Here is a 22,374-nt window from a genome sequence, read left to right on the forward strand (position 1 = left end):
GTAAGATGCGCTACTTTGAGAGAAGCATTGACGCCTCTTTCTGTAACTCCAAAATAGAGGTTTTTCTTGCCATTATTCTAACATCGTCTCGACATAATTTTCTCTTGGTTTGTGAGACTGCGTATGTCCTATCATTATCATAATACTTTTGTTGGTATTTTACTCACGCCTAGAGACAGAGCCCTTCAGCCCATCGGCCTCGAAATGAAAAGGGCAGCAGGAGTGCCCCTCCTCAGTGTGCCACGTTACTGAGCCAACAGAGACTGACAGAGACACTATGATCCTGTGACAGTGGTGGCCAAAGGAGCTGAGGAAGGGGCAAGTGAAAGGACAGTGCTCGCCACACAAGTGTGGAAAGAATCAGAAGACATGCTCTATCTTATGGCTCATTAAGTTCCATATGCTAGAAGGAACATAGGATATTTATATTCTGGGGGAATGAAGTAACCTTTTATTATACCTAAATAGTGAATGCAGAGTTATTAAAACGGAAATAAAATATATTCTTAAAAATAGTACGATTGCAAAGTCCTACCAACCAGAAACTTGCAAATTGGAGAAAAGACAATCTTAAGATGTATTTACTATAGGAAGACAAAAGATATTCTTCAACTATACACACAGTTTTCTACTTTATGCATAAGACTTCCAGAAAAGATGTGCAAAAGTCAAATAAATGAAAGTAGAACACAGATTTTCCCATAGAGATTAAAAAATTCTAAATTCCCAATTATATCTTTAATCAATGTTAGAACTTTAAAAAAATAATAAAATGGTTAGAGACGGGGATCTTGCTCAGTTGCCTAGGCTGGAATGCAATGGTGTGATCATAGGTGACTGCAGCCCTGAACTCCTGGACTCAACTGATCCTCCCAGCTTAGCCTCCTGAGTAGCTAGGACTACAGGTACATGTCACCACGTTGAGCTAATTAAAAAAGAAATGTTTGTAGAGATGTAGTCTCTCTGTGTCGCCCTGGCTGATCTCTAACTCCTGGTCTCAAGCAATCCTCCTGCCTTGGACTCCCAAAGCAATGAGATTACAGAGGTGAGCCACTGCGTAAGGCCTAGACAGAACTTTTGGTATTCCCAACATTTTATTTCTTCAATTTTGTTCTCTTCCTTCAAAATTGAACATAGTCAACTGTGTGAACCAAATACCCAGTTGAGGCTAACAACAGTCCACATTTCACATACCTGATGATTTCCACCATCATCTCCACTATATTACATATGTTAGACCCATACTTCTCATCACTAGTATTAGTACCCTCATTTACCAGCTTTCCACTTAATTTCTGAAAGTATGGGCAAATGACAATAAAATATGCACATACTACACTAAGATAAATATGGCAACGGTACCCAGACAGAATCATAGATTGGCAGGCAGGGTCATCGTTTGGGAATCTGAAAATTCATTTTCATCTAATAAAAGTTCCAATTTGCAACTGAAGATGATTTAGAAGTATCAGCGCATAACACATAAAAATCTCTAGCTATCTTTGTCTCTAGCTAGATTGTGCTCTGAGGAAATATTTTTAACAACTACCTCCCTTCACCAATTAAATGAGGCAGGTTGGCCTAAATTATCCTTAAAGCAGGTTCCAAATCTAAATTCTATGGCTCTATGACAATGGCATCAATATTCCTGCTAGTTAGTTGTCCCATTTTCTGAAACTTTTGTATACAGAACAAATTGCCTTTATTTTAAAACTTGGGGGGTGAATAGAGTGCATAAGTAAAAATCCTAAGTAACTCCAACTGTTAAAGCTAAAAAAGTTTTAAAACTATTGACTAAATAAAAGGAGAGCCATATATTGCAGCTAAAGACAACTTATTTAATAACTGGTTTTCATTTTTATTCATAAATGGTATCTATGATTGCTAATTAGAGCTGTGATTCTCAGAAGATAACTCCTATTACCATATCAAATTGATGAAGTACTAAAGGTCAAAGAAATGTTGTTTTAGGTTAACCCATATGTTAGCTACGTTAGTGGGATACAGCTTTTCCACTAGCATTTCAACACTTTAAAAATAACTGAGAACAGTTAAGGCTACCAGGAATTATTATTGTATGAAATAAATACAAACATACACAAGAGGGTTAAAACTTTTTGCCTTAATGTTGCATCACTGAATAAATAAATGACATTCACAAAATAAGGGAATTCTTTATCTAGGTGGTGATTACAAGTGTGTGTCTGTGTGTGTGTGAGAGAGAGAGAGACTGTGTGTACACGCAGTATTTTTTTAATCATTGAGTTCTGCTCTTGTGATTTAGGTGCTTACTGTACATGTCATGCCTCAGTAAGAATTGTTTTTTAAAGGGGAACCATTATAGATTTTTTAAGATTTTTTTTTTTTTTTAAGACTGGGTCTCACTCTGTCATCCAGGCTGGAGTGCAATGGCGCGACCACAGCTCACTGCAGCCTCGAACTCTCATGCTCAAGCGATCCTCTCACCTCAGTCTCCTGAGTAGCTAGGACTACAGGCACATACCACCACACCCAGCTAATTTTAAAATTTTTTTGTAGAGAGGGGATTCCACTATGTTGCCCAGGCTGGTCTTGAACTCCTGGGCTCAAGTAATCCTCCCATCTTGGCCTCCCAAAGTGTTGAGATTATAGGCATGGACCACCATGCCTGGTCAAGATTTTTAAAGTCTTAAAGAGATATCACTCAAATGTAGTGTGTGAACTTTGTCTGAATTTTGAACAAATAAAGTGTGTGTGTGTTTGTGTGTGTGTGTTTTTTAAAGACCTTGTCAAAATTCAGACAAGGTTCACAAAAAAAAACCTCTGAGAAAACTAGGGGAAACGGGATATGGCTTAAGTAATATTGATGGTATTAGAGAATTATGATTGATTTTTAGATTTTTTAAAAGATTATATGCATTCACACACACACATACAGTCAGCCCTCTATATTCATGGGTTCCATTATCTATGGATTCAACTGACCATGGATTGAAAACATTTGAAAAAGAAAACAGATGGTTGTTTCTACACTGAATATGTGCAGACATTTTTTTGTCATCATTCCCTAAACAATACAGTATAACAACTGTTTACATAGCAAATACATTCGTTATTATAAGTAACCTAGAGATGATTTAAAGTATGTGGAAGGATGTGTGTAGGTTACATGCAAATACTACGGCATTTTCTACGAAGGACTTGAGTACCTATGAATACTGGTAACCAAGGGGGTCCTGGAGCCAACGCCCCATGGATAGAGAGGGATGACTATATGCCAAAAGTGTAGTAGAATAATTTTCAGGATGTTCTTAGAGATACTGTAGCAAAATAAAGTAGGAAGCAGATGGCAAAATGTTGATAAATACTGAAACTGAATGATGGGTATGGTGGGAAGAAATTATACCAGTTTTCTTTGAAAATGTCCATAAAAATGAAATTTAGAGATGCTGAGCCACTGCCCATTTGCAATGGCGCATGGAAGTCAAAGCTGCACCTCCAGCATGGCCCCTCCGGCCAGCCAGGCACCTCCAACGAGACCTGCACCCAGGCCAGCACCAGCAGCTCAGCTGCCAGCAGTGGCCCCACCCTCTGCAGTTGAGTCTCCTACTGCTGCACCCTGGCAGCCAGGTCTGATGGTCCAGATGGCAACCACTGCAGCTGGCGTGGCTGTGGGCCCTGCTGTGGGGCACACACTGAGTCAACTATCATGGGAATGGGGGCCTTCGACAGAGGAGGTAATGCTGGGCTCACAAGGCCTGACATCACTTACCAGGAGCCTCTGGGAGACTAGCTGCACAGCAGCAGCAGCCTTGCTTGTATAAGACAGAACAGTTTCTGGAGCGTGCCCAGAACTAGGGTGACGTCAAGCTCGGTGAGGGTTCCAATGAGGTGCTGAAACAGTGCAGATGTGCACATGTACTGGCCTAATCAAGAAGTTCAACTGAAGACACAGAAAATCGGCTTTGACGATCAAGTTAATTTAGCATAAAAATGTAACTGATGGTGAAGGTATAAAGTGTGAAACCAGCAGTTAAGCCTCTCCTCTGTCATTCACAGCTTCCTTGCTTCAGAATTGCAGTGGAAGAGGATATTCTTACTGTGCAGAATTTCATTAAGATGGCATAAAATTGGGGGCTGGGTAAATGGTTGCATGGCCTCCTTAAACCAGCTATTGTTATTTTATTGTTTGTGAGATAACTGGAATAAAGTGATTTTCTTCCAAAAACAATAATAAAAAATAAAATTTAACATAGATTGTATTACTAGTACCAAATAATTACATATTGTCTCCTCTTTTTTCTCTTCAGCCTCTTTATGGCAAATTCCCTAGAATTGTATCTGGGGTTGTAAAGGCCTGGAAGCACAGACGAGTGAGTGACAAGAGAGGACCCGGAATGGAATGGAATCTGCTTAAGGGCAGGCAAGCTGGTTAGGGAGAAACCAAAGCTAGGGCTAAGAGCAGAGCCTTAGACAAAGAGTCAGGCCAAGGTCAAAGAAAACATCTGAAATGTAACTGGGTAAAACGTGAGGTGATGATACCATAATTTAATATAGCCCTCTGTCATTTATAAGCTCTGTACTTATTATATTACTCAGCTTAATTATCCTAACAGTTCCATGAGGGAGAAATAACAGGCCTTCTTTCCATATCCCCCACAAATAGAAAACAGGACTGAACACTAGAAAAAGAGCTGAATGGAAGCACAATGGCTGGCCCAGGAGAGGTGGGCTACACACTCTGTTTGGTGGGCAGTGCTGCTGGGGTTTTCAATGAATTGTATTGCTTGATGGTGGAATGGATAAATCTCCAGTTTGTCCCAGGCCTTAGCACTCCCTGTTGTCTTTCTCATCCCAGGCCCAGTTCATACACCTAAGTGTTTGCCTGGCCCTTGCCCTGTGAATCAAATGTATTTTGATATGACATTTCAGAGGACACTGCTAGAAAAGGTGGAAAGCTATAATGGAAGCCTTTTTAAGGTATAGCAAGTCGTAAGAGAATTATTTTTTGTTTAATATAGTTAAGTAAATATTTTAACTGGCCACTTTTTATAGTCTGGATGTCAGCAAAACCTTTATATTTACGTTCATGTGTTTGATCACTACCTTTCATATATTTTACATATTTTTAATTAAGAGGAATTCTTGTTAAGAAATTTCCACAGATGCAAATAGGATAATTGTAGTAGCCACCTCTTTCTTTCCCTATCATTCTTAATCTCAACACCTTTGCAGTACAACATTTTTGGCAGTGGAAACCTTTTCTCTAATAAAATCTTTTTTTTTTTTTGAGACAAGGTCTCACTCTGTCACCCAGATTGGAGTGCAGAGGCGCCATCTTAGCTCTAGTACAAGCTCCACCTCCCAGGCTCAAGTGATCCTCCTACCTCAGCCTCCTGAGCAGCTGGGGACTATAAGCAGGCACCACCACGCCTGGTTAATTTTAGTATATATATTTTTAGTAGAGACAACGTTTTGTCATATTGCCCAGGCTGGTCTTGAACTCCCGGGTGTCAAGTAATCTGCCCACTTTGGCCTCCCAAAGTGTTGGAATTACAGGCCTGAGCCACTGTACCTGGTTCAAATACAATCTTACACAGAATTCCAATATTAAAATATTAAAACTCTGTTTTGTTGACATTAATAAGTTAGAATTAAATTTTCTCCAAGAAAAATTAAGCCATAAAGTTACAGATGACAGTTATAGTCTTCTATTCGACGCAGTTTCCAATTATTTCTGTATTTTATTTTAGTGACATGATTGTAAAGAAATTGTTTTCAATTAAGTAAAAATGGCAGAAGACGCTTTAGTCCAATATTTGCACAAAACAGAAAACTGCAGCACTGCCCGCCAAATAGAGTCTGCAGCCCACCTCTCCTGGGCCAACTAGTGTGCTTCCTTTACCGTAAGCCATTCAATTCTTTTCCTGTTGTGCAGTGTTGTTTCCTATTTCTGGGGGATATGTTGTCAAAAACAATTGTTACTATATTTGTACTTTTTTCACAAGCAAATTTGTTTATAATGATTCATCTTGTCTTTCCTCAACTTCACTGCGAATTAAGTACATAATATACCAAAATTTGTGTATTTTTTCTTTACTACCACCATTTCCCACCCGTTTTCTGTCCTTCTTCACCTTTTCTCCTCTTCATGTGTAATAGTGACCCGTGCTTGCTAAGCCAGAATTTGAATGCATTCTTTCGCTTGAAAATTTCAGCTGGTGTCACCCCTTCTTCTAGTCGACTTTCCAGTCTCTTGACATTAGCACAGGATGCTTCAAAACTAAATTCCAAATTCCAGCCAGGCAACATTTGGGATAATAACATCAAGTAGCTTTGGCTCCATGCACAAAATCAACTTCACTAAAATCTCATAACTTTGAATTAAAATCTAATTATTCAATTTAAACATGCCGAGAAACATCATTTTGAAAATCTCATCATTTTCCTTTTTCTAATGTGATGTAAACAGTTCCTAAATAGTAATGTTTATGGAAATCATGAATTACAATGAGATGTTTTCCATATGATAAGGAATCACAAACATTTCCTTAAATATTTAGGTTAATTAAACTCTAAATGCTTCTTACACCTTTTGATAAAATATTTCAAATTAAACATAAAAAAAATACCCTCTAAGTATACGCCACTGCAAATAAGATGCTAACATGATTTTTAAAAAATCAATCCAAATTTAGTATATCTAATTTTATAAGCTACTTCCAAGATATTTTTTGAGAAGAAAACTCACAAAGAAATGACCTAAATGGTAGGAACCAGCTATCATTTCATTTTCACCATATTTAAAGACTTAAAACCCACAACTCACTTGGCAGATGATATGACCACTGCATGTTCATCAGAATTGAGGATTTTTGTAAGATGCGTTGCAACTGAGTCTTCATAAATCGTCATCTGAAAAAAGGAAAAAAGAAAACTCTACACTGTATTATTGTTGCTGGCATTTACACAACTCACTTATTGCTGCTCCAGACATGGAGCCCTTCGTGACATGTGTTAGGCAGGGCAATGGCTATAATGAAATATATGAAAGAGTCATTATGCAAAATAGATATTTCCTTTTGGCAAAAGGCTTTCAGTTTCTAGAATTCTTTAATTTATATTCTTATGGAAATCCATAAAACCCCTTTACAAAATTTTTTAATGTAAAATATCTCAATATAAAATAATTCCTACAAAGTAGTACAATAAAAGCCAAAAAAATCTAGTAAAAATTGGGCAAAAGACTAGACATTTAAATATAAAAATACCCAAATGGCCCATAAACAGATGAAAACATATCCAATCTCAGCCATCAGGCAAATGGAAACTAAAACCACAATGCAGTACCACCATACAGCTCCAAAATGGCTAAAATGAAAACAACTAGAAAATGGCAAGTGCTAGCAAGGCTATGGAGCTACAGAATTCTCATATGCTGCTGATGGGAATGCAAACTGATACACTCTCACAAACGATTTGGTAGTGTCTCTTAAAGCTGAACATATGCAATGATATCACAGGACTCAGAAATTCAACTTCTACATCTACACCCAAAAGAAATGCAGAAGAGTGTTCACCAAAAGACATGCACTAGGATGTTCACAGCAGCATTCATCTAATAGTAGAATGGATGACAAATTGCAGTGTATTTATGCAATGGAAGACCATAGGAGAATGAGAATGAATGATTTATAGCCAAGCCACAGTATAGATGAATCTGATAAACATAACATCGAGTGAAAGAATCCAGAAACAAATGAAAACACACAAAATGATTATATTTTATAAAGTACAAAACAGATACCAATCTATGCTATTAGAAGTTAGCATAGCAATTATTGGGATAGGAGGCGGGGTCTTGACTGAAAGGGGCATGAGGGGCTTATGGGGAACTTGAACACTGTCGGGTGGCCTGGCAAAGATTTGTTTAGTTTGTGAAAATTTACCAAGCTATACATTTATGACCTGTGCACCTTTCTGTATGTATAATTCCATAAAAAAAGTTTTTAAAAATGCTGAATGCACTTTCATATAATCATGTAAATAAATATCTCTTTTAAACAATAGTCAAAATGCCAAAAGCATCCATAATCCCTTTTCTAGTTGACTCAAACTTTAACATCCTGTTGAAAGAACACATACATTTTCCTAATATGTAAAAATGTATACAATATTTAAACAGCCTCATATTCAGAGCCTTACATCAAATGTATGCCTCAAATAATATTCCATTTCACACAGCTCAAAATTTTCTAGTATAAATGATCTGCTTTAGGCAAGCTGGCCACCTATGCTCTTCTGCCTGACTCACGTATCTTTTCAATACTTTTACCAATCAGCCTCAGTTCAGAATCTTCAATTAAGTCTGAATAAGCCTTCCCCACAAAGCCTTCCTGATTAGCCTCTTCCCAAAAGGACCACATTCCTAATTTACCTTCATTCCACCAGTGAGTATGTTACTCTTTCAAAAGTATGTTACTCTTTTAAATTTCTACCTTCCCTCCTTCAAAGGCAGACCACTACAGGAAAGCAATTTTACATTAAAGAAAGGAAGGCAGGCCAGGAGCTCCAAAGTTACACATGATGTTGTATTGACCCACAGATCCACTTTATTGATCTCTTAAACACTAAAAATTATATCTTTACAGCTAGGATCAGAAAATGAAAATATATCATCTAAAAATAAACTTTAAAATTTGAAAAAATAAAATGCTCTCCAGAGGTTGGTTTTATTTTTCTTCCCTGCAGGGTAGAAAATATTTTACATGATCATTAATGCTATTAACAAATTTATTAATGCCAGTTGATAAATGAATTAATTAGTAACATTTGATTAATGCCATTTGAAACTTACGTTCAAAACTCCAAGTTTTGTCCATTAAAATATTCGAAGATCAAAAAATACAACCTCTCTCAGAGGAAAATAAAATAGCCTCTATGTCCAAAGATAAAATTATAGATGTAACTTATTAACCTATTATGCAGTCACTTAGCAGGGTCAGAAAAGTAAGTAATAATAAGAGTTAACATTTTGTATGTGTAGCAGGCACTGTAATTAAGCACTCTGCATACATTTACCCCTTTATCCTGTTTTATAGCGAAAGAACTTGAGGCTTGTTGAGTAATGTGCCTAAGACCCACAGCTAATGAAATACAGAAAAGCTAAGAAGAAAGATTTAGTCTACTTTTATCTCAGTTTTCAAGGTAAAAAAGTCACACACAGTAAAACACATTCCTGGTGCCAGCCTAGTTCAGGGTCTAGCCAGGGCTATTCAGAACACTCATTTAATCTGTTATCTTGAAGTATGCTATCCCTTTGTTACAAAAATAAGTTTATTTTTAAAAAGCAAAGTTTCATTTAAAACCCTTTTGTACAAAAAAAGAGATTTCCTTCATATCTTTAGAATTGTCCCTCATATTTAGTGATTATATATAAATGATAAAAGTAAATTATTTACTGTTATTTTATATGCTAGAAAATAGACATTTCTGAAGTAAATGGAAGAAAAAAATTCTCCTTTTCGTCTTTTTTGGAAAGAAAATTAATTAACATTTACAAATATACTGTTAAGATAAAGGACAGGTTTCTATAAAAATGCGTTATGTTTATGGAATCACATAACTAAAAATGCTGCTGAAAATAAAGCGGTAAATATATCAATCTTTAATAGTGATTATCTCTGGGTGGTAGGACTACAGGTGATTTTATTTTCTTTTTCATATAATTTGGTATTTCCCGAATTTTTTTAGAAGCAGTTTGGCTATCAGCAGTTTTTATGTCAGAAAATGTTTTAAAAATACAATTAGCTTCTCTAAGAAACAGCCCCATTCCTTGCCTTAGTTTTGACAAGATCATAATTTTCTTAATGACAAAACAAAGATTTCAACTGTGAAATAAACAGATGAATTTTCCTGGAGGGAAAGATAAGTTAGCATAGATCAAATGGTCTTAATGTGTCAGAGAATAATCCTCTGAAGGTCAGGTTCTGTTTTAAATCTATATCGCTTTGAGGTTTAATCAGAACGTTGCATCTTTAAAAACATTAGTCATTTATGGTCTGTAGTAGAGATGGAATTAAATGGTCTTTCTTCCTTTAGCTATATCAACAGGCTTAACCCAGAGACCTGTCTTGTCGTCCCTTCAAAAGAGTAGGGGCCAGCCACAGTGTCTCATGCCTGTAATCCTAGCACTTTGGGAGGCTAAGGCAGGAGGATCTCTTGAGACCAGGAAGTCAAGGCCGCAGTGAGCTGTGTTTGGATCACTGCATTCCAGACAGCCTGGGCCACAGAGCAAGACCCTGTCTCAAAAAGAAAAGAAAAAGAAAAGAATACGCAAAGCAAGTAGTAAGAGAGAAACTAACTGTATAATATTCTGGCCATGAGTATTGGTGTGTTTGGAGACTGTTTAAAGAAGCTAACATCTTATAACCAAACAATCTAATGGCCAAAGTAGAAGATGAATAAACACTAACAGGAAACACCAGCTGACCTTCCTGGAGCTCTCCTGACAAAAAGGAAACAGGCAGGTAGAACATGCAGGGAGGATTATCTGGGCAGGAGAAGAGATAGGGCTTTACACATCCGTTATATCATTTAACTCCCAAGACTTTGTAGCCTCACTTTACACAAGAAGAGGTCCAGGAATGGGAGTGACTGGGCACTCCCAGTGTGGGTGGTCATGGAAGGACTCTAACCTAGATTCAGGATTCTTCTTTCTGGGGGAGAGGACTAGAGGTAGTCAATGAGACCATACCCCCAAAATAAAATTAAGTTAACATGCTACCATATATTAGGAGTACATTTTCACATTTTTTTCCCCCAAGATACCCACCCCCATTTCAAATATAGGTAAAGGGTTAAGTCTTACATAAAATTCTTCAGATGCTTCTGGAGGTCCTGGAAGTAGGGAAGCTTTTGGTGGCAATTTGAGTTCATATGTCATTATACTCCACCTAAAGGGAGAAAAACTCTTTGGTCTAAGATTTCCTTAAAATTGGATAAACTAACTGTTACCATCTCATACACACACACACACACACACTTTCATGAACTATGGTTTATTTTATCTTAAAACAACCAAAAATGGGAAAAGAGATCACATTTCGGTAATCTCATAAAATGTTGAATTCATAATTTACGATTTCCACATCTTACCACTTCTCCAATTAGTGGCTTCCAAATGTTTTAAGACCCATAGCCCACAATAAGAAATCCACACTGGTTACAACGCCCCCACTTCTTCACAGGTACAATGCATTCTGACTTTTCCATTCTTTTCTGTTCTATTTTTAAAATAATGCTCATTGCATTTCACTAACTAGGTTATAAACTACTAATGAGTCATAACCCCAAAGTTGTAAAGCAATATCTTAAATTAAATAAATACATACTACCTATAAACTGTTACTCAACTGTTACTCAACTTGCCAAATCAGCTTATATATACATAAAATGAAAATTACTGAAATACCCCTTCTTAAATTAAGAAAGAATGAATGTAACCATGGGAGTAGGGGGAAAATATTAATAATACTTAACTGAAGTAAATGTATTTCAATTAGCTATAAGTATTAATTTCAAAGCAAACACAAAATCATTTGGTGTTAGAGAAAAGCAATCAACTCAAGTCCAATTTTCTATCTAAAATAATAATTTCAAAATTTGGGAACAACAGTTAGGCCAGGACATTATTGGAGACTAACAAAATATGAAATGAAGGCCAGGTATGGTGGCTCATGCCTGTAATCCCAGCACTTTGGGAGGCTAAAGTGAATGAATCACTGGGGCTCAGGAGTTCCAGACCAGCCTGGGCAACATGGTGAAACCTCATCTCTACGAAAAAAAATTAAAAATAGCCTGGGATGGTGCTGCGCACATGTAGTCCCAGTTACTTGGGAAGCTGAGGAGGTAGGATCACTTGAGCCTGGGAGGTGGAGGCTGCAGTGAGCTGAGATCACGCCGCTGCACTCCAGCCTCGGTGACAGAGCCAGACCTTGTCTCGAAAAAAAAAAAAAAAAAAAAGAAAAGAAAAGAAAGGAAAAAGGCCAGGTGCGGTGGCTCATGCCTGTAATCCCAGCACTTTGGGAGGCCGAGGCAGGCAGATCACCTGAGGTCAGGAGTTCAAGACCAGCCTGGCCAACATGGTGAAACCCCATCTCTACTAAAAATACAAAAAATTAGCCGTGTGTGGTGGCAGGTGCCTGTAATCCCAGCTACTCGGGAGGCTGAGGCAGGAGAACCACTTGAACCCTCGAGGTGGAGGTTTCAGTGAGCCAAGATCATGCCACTGCACTCCAGCCTGAGTGTCAAGAGCAAAACGCCATCTCAAAATAAAAAGAAAAAAAAAAAGATGTGAAATAAAGATTTTGACACAGAAACAAAGCATAATAAAAGCAGTACCATAACACATGAATTTTAAGAAAAGCATAACACAGCTGAAGCTATTGATAGAACCCAGAGGAAAATTCCAAGATCAATATTTAAACAGAGTCTAGTGTATCATTCAGCCTATGAGAATAAATGTTTGCATAAAAATTCAAATTCCCAGAAAGCCCCCAATAGGCATACATTATATTTTGGGATATGTAAACTAGTTACTTTTGGCTACTATTCAACTCTTGACATGAAAATACTTTAAAAGAAATTTATTTTGGGAGGCCAAGACAGGCGGATCACGAGGTCAAGAGATCAAGAACATCCTGACCAACATGGTGAAACCCTGTCCCTACTAAAAATACAAAAATCAGCTGGGCATGGTGGCACACACCTGTAGTCCCAGCTACTTGGGAGGCTGAGGCAGGAGAATCGCTTGAACCCAGGAGGCGGAGGTCACAGTGATCCGAGATCGTGCCACTGCACTCCAGCCTGGCAACAGAGTCAAACTCTGTCTCAACAACAACAACAACAACAACAACTAAGAGGCTGGGCACAGTGGCTCACACATATAATCCCAGCACTTTGGGAGGCTGAGGTGGGCGGATCACGAGGTCAGAAGATGGAGACCATCCCGGCTAACATGGTGAAACCCCGTCTCTACTAAAAATACAGAAAATTAGCAGGGCGTGGTGGTGGGTGCCTGTAGTCCCAGTTACTCGGCAGGCTGAGGCAGGAAAAAGGCGTGAACCCCGGAGGCAGAGCTTTCAGTGAGCAGAGATCGCACCACTGCACTCCAGCCTGGGCTACAGAGCGAGACTCCGTCTCGAAAATGAAAAAAATAAAAAATAAAAAAAAAGAAAAGAAATTTATATTTGAAAACCAAAGTCATTCATTTATCCATGAGGTAGATACAGAAACAAAGCATAATAAACTACACTGAGCATCTCAAAGTCACAGGAAACACAAGGGTGAATAGGCTCCCCCAAAGAAGCTTACATTCTAGTGCAGAAAACATGTATGATGCAAGCAAACAAAACAATTAAACTTTGTAAATATCCAAACAGGGAAAACCACGAGTAAAAACATAAAAGTCAAGTTCCTTATAGCTGGAAATACTTTACTGGTCAAAGACAGTTAAATAAATGGTAAATAAATCCATCCAAATGTCTGAGTTCCTTGCACCTTCCACGCTATACCTCCCCACTCGATAGGAAATGGTTGGAGCTAAAGAAAAAGGAGAGAGTGGCAGCAAGAGATAAAAAAGTAAGGAAGAGATGCATATGAGTACCAGCTAAGCAGAGGCAGAGGCCAGAAGGAAAGGAACCATCTGGCCAAATACATAAAGGGGAGAGAGTGCAGAGTTGAGAAAGGACCCTGGAAACTAGACAGAACAGTGACTGCGGTTTACCGTGCCGGTTCTATTACTTATTAGCTATTTAACTTAGATAATGTAAAAACCTCCTAAACCTTTTCACCAGTAAAATGGAGATAGCAATATTAGCTATCTCTAGGAGAAGGGAAATAATTAAATGAGACGCTACACGATTTAAAACAGCTAGGAAGTGCTAGGCAGACAAAACATTCGTTTTTTTTATTCCCACTGTATCCAGAAGACTAAATTTTCATCTTTGTAAAATAATGCTTTTCTGACCCAACCCACAGTGTTGTTTTGAGGATCAAATAAATATATTTGAAAAACTCATGTAATTTAGAATATTAAACAATGACTTTTTAACTTTTTTTTTTTTTGAGACAGAAGCTCGCTCTGTTGGCCAGGCTTCAGTGCATTGGCACGATCTCGGCTCACTGCAACCTCCGCCTCCCGGGATCAAGCGATTCTCCTGCCTCAGCCTCCCAAGTAGCTGGGATTACAGGGGCCCACCACCATGTCCAGCTAATTTTTGTATTTTTAGTAGAGATGTGGTTTCACCATGTTGGCCAGGCTGGTCTCGAACTCCTGACCTCGGGTAATCCTCCCACCTTGGCCTCCCAAAGTGCTGGGATTACGGGCGTGAGCCACTACATCCGACCCACTTGTTCTTTATAAACAGTAAATTAATAAAGGAAACATAGGAATAAAATATTCCTATGTTTCTAATAAAGGTCTTAAGTTTCTGAATCCACTTTGATTTGTGTGTATGTGTATTTTCTTTTGTTTTGATTTTGCATACCAGTAGGTATTCAAGGAATTTCACCATGGAGGTGCTGTTTCTTGGCTAACCACCTGGAGAAGTGACTTTTTATTTTTATTTTTTTAAAACTGTTTTGAGACAGGGTCTCACTCTGTCGCCCAGATTGTAGGGCAGTGGTGCAATTGCGGCTCACTGCAACCTCCACCTCCTGGGCTCAAGTGATCCTCCCACGTAGGCCTTCCAAAGTATTGGGATTACAGGCGTGAGCCACCTCCCCCACCTGAGAAGTGAATTTCCATAGCACACAAGGGGAAAGCACATACCCAGGGTAGATAAAATGCCTAACAGCAGGGGAAGTGGTCTTTACATTTGCAACAAAGAAAGCATTTAAATAACCCCTTTTGTTTGGTAATCACAGAATTGGACGGTTGCCTGGGAAGTCACCTCCAGGCTCATTTACAAATAATGGTGATTTTATTTATTTATTTCCAATCTTTTTTCCCCAGAATTAGGTATAGTTGACAAATAAAAAACTGTATATATTTAAGATGAACAACTTGATGTCTGGATATATATACACCACAATCAAGGTAATTGGCATATCCATAGGTACCATTTCTCTTTTTTGTTCCTTTTCTTCTTTTAACCTCCAGATTATTTTAAAGGTTACGATTAATTAGGTTATAGCCCATCTTAGAGTAATTATATTTCAGATTGGTGGCTCCCTGATGAAATTTTGTTATTTTCGGGAAGAGTTCCACAGATGACTAATTCTATCAAAGTTGTTTTGATTTATGCTACCTCAAGTTGATCATATTTTGACATCTGTCTTCTACTGACATTGGGGGATGAGGTGTCACTGGTTACTGAGTCCTGTTGTTTCTTATACCCAAAGTCTAAACACCTCCTCCATAACACTCAGGGTACACATTGTGGTTTCCTTTTTATACATGGACATTCAGAGAGAAAGCAATTAAGAGATGTAATCAAGAACAGCATAAACACAATGATAGTCCCTTCATTTGAAGCTATCTTCCTAACACTTCCCTGTCCCTGGGAAAGGACTGCTTATATTTTAACATATGTAGTTCTTACTGGATCAATGCATTCTTTATATATATGTTTAAGAGGAGATAGTCTAACAAATCTAACGTTTATATGTCCGCTTTGGCTTTTTGGAAACCACACGATGACAGGAGGCTACCTAATATACTCATCAAAAGGTTGCCTACAAAATGAACTATTTTAGTTTTCTGACTTGAACTGTAATTAAAAGTAAATAGTAGTAACATAGCCTTCTATATTTAAAATAATGAGTTCCTCAGACTAGTTTTTTATAATTCATTCATTCACTATAAAACATCTTTATTGAGTGTCTTCTCTGTGATAGGCCCTGCTCTCCATCTCAGGTATTAACCAGTGGACAAGATCAGAAAGGCTCTGCCTTTGTGGAGCTTCTAGTCAGTACAATTTATTAATAAATATTTATTAATAAATCATCGAAAAACGATTTCAGTATGCCATTTTCCATCTAGTTGTAGAAAAGAATTCACTTTTACCTGTCCAACATTTTGGTACTGGCTCGTTCCAGTTTCTCTAGGATCTGAGGAAGCTGGGTGTCGTCGTCATATGAACCTCCCCAGCCAAGAACTCGGGCAAGGTCATTTCCTGTACCCAAAGGCAACACTCCCAGCTGACACTGAAAGACAGTGCAACAGGGTGACTTTCAGACAAGTTGAGAAATAGGGACAACTGCATTTCTGCACCTCTTGTAAGTATGTTAGTATGCGTTCATGTTAACTAGCAAGTAAAAGAATTAGCACTTGCCTGTTTATTCAAATTGAGCTTATCGATTTCTGACAAAACCCAACCTACGCTTCCATCGCCTCCACAAACAAGAATCCGGAAATTGTCAAACTTCTGAAATAATCTTAAACTGAAAGCAAAAAGGATTTTATTTTAGTATAAAGAAATAAAATCACTTTCCTCAATTCTTTGTTATTCTGTATCGGTATTCATATTCAGATTAAATATAAGAACTCCTACTTACATGTTAATTATACCATAAACATTCATTGAAGTGTAATTTTAACTCAAGAAAACTTCTGAATCATAAGGAGGAAAGGGAATGATAAGTAGAAATGAAGATAAAATTAGGAGGAGTGGGGGTGAGAAATGAGAAAACAAAAAAGAAGCAGAGACCAGGAAAGATAAAGTAATACAAGATGGTGGAAGTAGTGGTTCCTCTCTTTCTATTACAAGAATAAATTCTTTCCTTAAGAATTACAAACCATGGGTAAGGAATCTACGGTGCTGAAGCTAATGAGTGACACTTCGGCAGTTCCTAAAGACACCAATCAATGTATTGCTCTCAGGACTCCCAACTGGCTTTTTCTCCTCTTCTTCTCCTATTCTCAGGTCCATCCTTCTATTTTACCTCATCTCAACTTTTGACACATCCCATCTCCTAAATGTACCTTTGTACACTTACTTCACGTATTATGGAAAATCTGAAAAATATTAGAGGGACAACCTCAGGAAGTTTCACCAAGAGAGGTCCTTGGAGCCTTCGAGGACAAATGGGAAAAATAAATCACAGACGATAAGATAATGGAACTATACCTCAGCACTTTGGGAGGCCGAGACGGCGGATCACGAGGTCAGGAGATCGAGACCATCCTTGGCTAATCATGGTGAAACCCCGTCTCTACTAAAAATACAAAAAAAACTAGCCGGGGCCGACCTGAGGTGGGCGCCTGTAGTCCCCCCAGCTACTCGGGAAGGCCTGAGGCAGGAGAATGGCGTAAACCCGGGAGGCGGAGCTTGCAGTGAGCTGAGATCCGGCCAACTGCACTCCAGCCTGGGCGACAGAGAGAGACTCCGTCTCAAAAAAAAAAAAAAAGATAATGGAACTATAAAGGATTATAAAAATTGGACGTGGTTAAAAGGGACAAAACTACCCTAGCATGGCCGAGAAAAAAGAAGGTGAGAAGACAAACTGTAGCACCTCAGCAGAGAAAGGAAGGCAGTACACGTAGATATAGAGGATAGCTGGGTATAAGAACAAGACCGACATCTCATGTGGACCAGAAGGGCCTGAGACTTAGCAAGATAAAGGGCAATGGAAGCGGGAAGGATAAACTCAGGGGCAAAAGTAACAGAGCCCACAAAGAGAGAAGGAAGGAGAAAACAGAGAAGACATGACGAAAGTGTCACATTACAAACACAAAATGCTTTTCGGCACTGGTATCGAAAATCCATTTCCTACTTCTGCGTTCATGCTTTAAGGTACGGTAAAATCCCAAGAGAAAAGCTGAGTTGCCCATAAGTAAATCACATAGGAGCGTTTGAAGGCCCCTGGTTCAGAAGAATAAAATCGCCTCTTAAGAAAAAATCATATGCTACCTAAAAATGTATTGAAGGTGCCAAAAGATAATTTTCCCTCAGTGGAAAATACTACTTAGTTCATTTATCTTGCAGATTGTAAGTATATGGAACATCCAGAGCTGAAAGGAATCATCAACAAAAGTATTTCTTATCATTTACATGAAAACTGAGTCTGAGATCCTTGAAGAACTGCCTTTGAACAGGCCATGAGCAGTCCCTCTACTTTCGGTTTAATAATTGATGATTGATATTACATATAAATGCAATATCAGCCTTCTATGCATCAGCTTTCTTTTTTTTTTTTTTTTGGAGACGGAGTCTTGCCTGTCGGCCCGGCTGAGTGCAGCTGGCGCGGATCTCAGGCTCACCGCAAGCTGCCACGTGCATCCGGTTTACACCATTCTCCTGCCTCAGCCTCAAACTAGCTAGGACTACAGGCAGCACCGCCACCTCGCCCGGGCTAGTTTTTTTGTATTTTTTATAAAAGACGGGGTGTCACCGGTTAGCCGGATGGTGCCGATCTCCTACCTCGTGATCCACCCATCTTGGCCTCGCCAAAGTGCTGGGATACAGACTTGAGGCCCAGGCCGCAGAATATTACTTTATATTTCTATATTTATGTAAGTTGATCTTTCTTGGAGCTAAAGAAATTGTTAGTATTGTTTGATGTAGAATATATTGTAAAACATTTTCTAAACAAATTTTGGAATTGAGAAATTTCAATAGAGTTTTGGAATTTATACAAGACAGTTGTATAACTATCCAAGAGGCTGTGTTAAAACTTATAATTAGAGCTTTAAAAACGAGGGAGGGATCTAGAGGAATCTATAATTTTCATGAGCTGAAAAACCAGACACATTTAACACCTAGTCCTACATTGTATTCAAACAAGATTTATCAATAAGCAGTTACCCTAAATGAGGACCTCCATTCATTAAATCAAACACCTGAGCCGGATTTAGCAACTGTTTAAAGCGACGAAGGAACTTTACTCCCTGATTATCTCCACTCTTAGAATTGACAAAAACCAATAGAGGACTAACACAGAACGAAAATGTTGCTCTACAGAAACCTGTGAAAAAAACACAATACAAGATCAATACATACGGCTTTCTCTTTTAAATTATTAGCAAACTTTCAGACAAAAGAAAATAAATTTATAAAAACTAGAGCATTAAGTTATAATTTAGCTCTCCAAATAGAGATAGGTTAACTATTTATATACAAACCTAAATATTTGTATGTAATTCTTATGTTTATATTCAATATTTCAAAGTATTTTAAGTGCTCCTTTCTGCACTCTGAGAGAATATTTTAAAATTTATAGTAAACAAAATCAGGGCTTAGGTTGGGGGAGAGGGCTGTTAATAGCATAGGTTTAAAAAAAAGTCACATATTTTGAGGTTTATAAACTTACATCTTCAGGTTTATAAACTTATACCTAAGATATCTATTGGCATAAATTAAATGAAAAGTTTGAAAAGCAAAAAGCATGATATCAATGCAAGACATTAATAAGAGCACAGTTCTCCCTATGTATTCTTGGGGAATTGGCTCAGGAGTCCCATGAATATCAAAATCCACAGTTGCTCAAGTCTGTTATATTAAACAGTATAGTATTATACACGGTAAAACCCTTTGTAATATGGTTTGCTTAGAAGGAAGTAATTAGTATGTAATCCCAAAACCAGTGTTGTAGAGGGGCTCCTCAGCACTTTACAGTTAAGTTGTAAGATTTTGGGAAAAGTGCATTTATGGGAATATAAATTCCTACAATGAAATTACAGAAAAACAGATTTTAATAACAGCCATGCTAATAGGCAGTTTCAATTATAGAGGAAAAAAACACTTACAAAAATTAACCTTTTCAGATTGTATTGCAGTACAGAGTAATTATCTTATTTTATTTACTAAAACATAAAATCTAAAAGTCTTATATACAGTAATTTCGCCAATGTGTTAATAGGTATTCTACAACTTTCACTTAAATATATTCTTTTAAAAATGGAATGTACTTTCAGCAATTGAAATGGAATTATTTTAGAAAAACTGACTACAAGAGTCAATGATAGGTATAGTTATTCTAGGAAAAGAAATATATATATCAGTATTAAATATACCAGAAATATACATACTTACACTACTGCTACATACCATCGGAATCAGTGCTGTTTAGTGCAATTGGAGGTATGATAGATACTTTACATTGACCAAGTGGACATATTGGATGGTATAAATCTTTGCAGGCAGTGTGTACCTAATAACAAACAAATATACCTTCAAGAATCATAAAAATAATGTTTTGCCATTACAAGTCACATCTAAGGAACTGATAATCTAGAATCAACTGTACCACAAAATGTTCAGTAATTCATAAACTACTTTAAATGGTATAATATTTATACTTAAGGAAATGACTAAACATTTTAGAAATGGATATTTGATTTTGATCCATGCGACCAATTCTTGTAATTATCTCAGAGAAGAATATATAGTTAATGAATAATTGGTGAAGGCAAGGAGAGAGGAAGAGAAGAGGCCAAGTGCAGAGGAAGGGAGGCAGAGAAGAGAAAAAGAAGGGGAAAAGGAAGAAGAAGGAGGGAAGCTAACCAGCATGTTAATATCATTGCCCATAAAATAAATTGATGTCAGAACATTTATTTTGCTTTAATAAAAATTCTTACAAAATTTAACAACGATAAAATCTGTAATGTGCCTACTTTTTCTGCAGTAATCCTATAACTTTCTATTCACATTTCCCTATCATTAAAGTTACAAGTACACCCATGCTTACTTTCTCAGCTGGACTGCTGCTCTGTAAGGTAAAGGAAAGTGAGGCCTATCACAGGCACCCAGTAAATGTGCTTTCAGTAGAAATGAGTTTCATGGTCATGCAAGGATATGTCTTGTTCTCTATTGAGAACAAAAACAAGGATAACTTATTAAGCAGGACCCAGGCAACTTAGGATACTTTGTGTACTTGTCTGGAGAGCCTTCTAAATGTTTTAACCAGTAAAAGCAGACACTTTTCATCAAGTTCTTATTTAATATGACTTTATTTTATTAGCCCTTTTAGAAAACTGGCATAATTAAACCTGTATTTATAAAACTTTTGGGAGAATAACTAAAATTTAATAGTAATTCTAATTCTGGTGATGACCTGTTTTTAGACAGTTTACTATTATGCTTTACAATAATTAACAATCCAAATGCATTTTAGAAAAATTAGCACACACAGATAGCTTTAAAAGTAATTTTAAAATGTATGAGAACCATGGAGCAAAACAGAAAGATATTTATAATAATGCTAAATAAGAAAAGCACATGATCAATTTTGTCTTCACAATTTTACAGAAAAGGTAAAACTATGTCCACAGACCTGGATGACAGTAGGAAAATTATAAGTTGATTCATTAGGCTTGTAGGGCTATAGGCTTTTTGATTTTGTTTGTTTTCTTTTTTTACTACACAGACTATGTTTTAGGCACTAGATATCCTGCTATTAGAAACTCATGTTTTTGTTTGTTTGATTGTTTGTTTGACATGGAGTTTCACTCTTGTTACCCAAGCTGGAGTGCAATGGTGCGATCTCAGCTCACTGCAACCTCCGCCTCCCGGGTTCAAGCGATTCTCCTGCCTCAGCCTCCCGAGTAGCTGGGATTACAGACACCTGCCATCACTTCCAGCTAATTTTTGTATTTTTAGTAAAAACAGGGTTTCACCATGTTAGCCAGGCTGGTCTTGAACTCCAGACCTCAGGTGATCCACCCGCCTCGGCCTCCCAAAGTGCTGGAATTACAGGCGGTCATGTTTTTTATTTTTTATTTTTTAAGATGATGTTTTGCTCTTGTTGCCCAGGCTGGAGTGGAACGGCGCAATCTCGGCTAACTGCAACCTCCAACTCCCAGGTTCAGGCAATTCTCCTGTCTCAGCATCCCAAGTAGCTGGGATTACAGGTATGCACCACTGCATCCAACTAATTTTTTTGTATTTTTAGTAGAGACGGGGTTCCACCACGTTGATCAAGCTGGTCTCGAACTCCTAAGCTCAGGAGTCAGCCTGCCTCAGCCTCCCAATGTGCTGGGATTACAGGCATGAGCCACTGTGCCAGGCCAGAAACTCATGTTTTAAAGGCAAAATAATATGTAAACAGGCAAATGGTTGTGTATAGGAAGTGCAAGACTAGGGGAGGTGCTATAAGGTGATGGTAGCTCAGAAACCAGCATGTCGAATTTACACAGGGTGGGGCAGGAATGATGTCACAAGGTGATATTTGAGTTTGCCAGGAAAAAAGAGAGAAAAGGCATCCTACCTTCTACCATCTGCAATACCACTGCTGTTCTAGTTAAGAAATGTTTAAACGTAAGGGGTGAATAGAATGAGCAAGTAATAAACCTAATTAACTCCTGCTGTTAAAGTTAACAGAGTTTAAAAATTACTGACTTTTTTTAAAGTAAAGATATACATATTGCATGTAAAGAAAATTTACATAAAATCT

The 22,374-nt window shown here is 37.7% G+C and overlaps 1 protein-coding gene across 4 annotated transcripts in view; it reads right to left on the reverse strand.

Annotated features, from left to right (window-relative positions):
* The window catches only part of DGKH (diacylglycerol kinase eta), a 195,681-nt gene that overhangs the window by 45,900 nt on the left and 127,407 nt on the right, over positions 1-22,374 (reverse strand). For all 4 annotated transcript variants that reach the window (XM_017850195.1, XM_017850193.1, XM_017850197.1 and 1 more), the window contains 6 exons: positions 20,031-20,133; positions 18,789-18,948; positions 16,317-16,425; positions 16,049-16,188; positions 10,850-10,934; positions 6,809-6,894 (listed from right to left, as the gene is read on the reverse strand). In XM_017850195.1, the coding sequence (XP_017705684.1) occupies positions 6,809-6,894; positions 10,850-10,934; positions 16,049-16,188; positions 16,317-16,425; positions 18,789-18,948; positions 20,031-20,133 (683 nt within the window). The remainder of the gene's footprint in view (positions 1-6,808; positions 6,895-10,849; positions 10,935-16,048; positions 16,189-16,316; positions 16,426-18,788; positions 18,949-20,030; positions 20,134-22,374) is intronic.

The sequence above is a fragment of the Rhinopithecus bieti genome, unplaced genomic scaffold (assembly GCF_001698545.2).
Source record: "Rhinopithecus bieti isolate Rb0 unplaced genomic scaffold, ASM169854v2 scaffold_32955, whole genome shotgun sequence".
Lineage (NCBI taxonomy): Eukaryota > Metazoa > Chordata > Mammalia > Primates > Cercopithecidae > Rhinopithecus > Rhinopithecus bieti.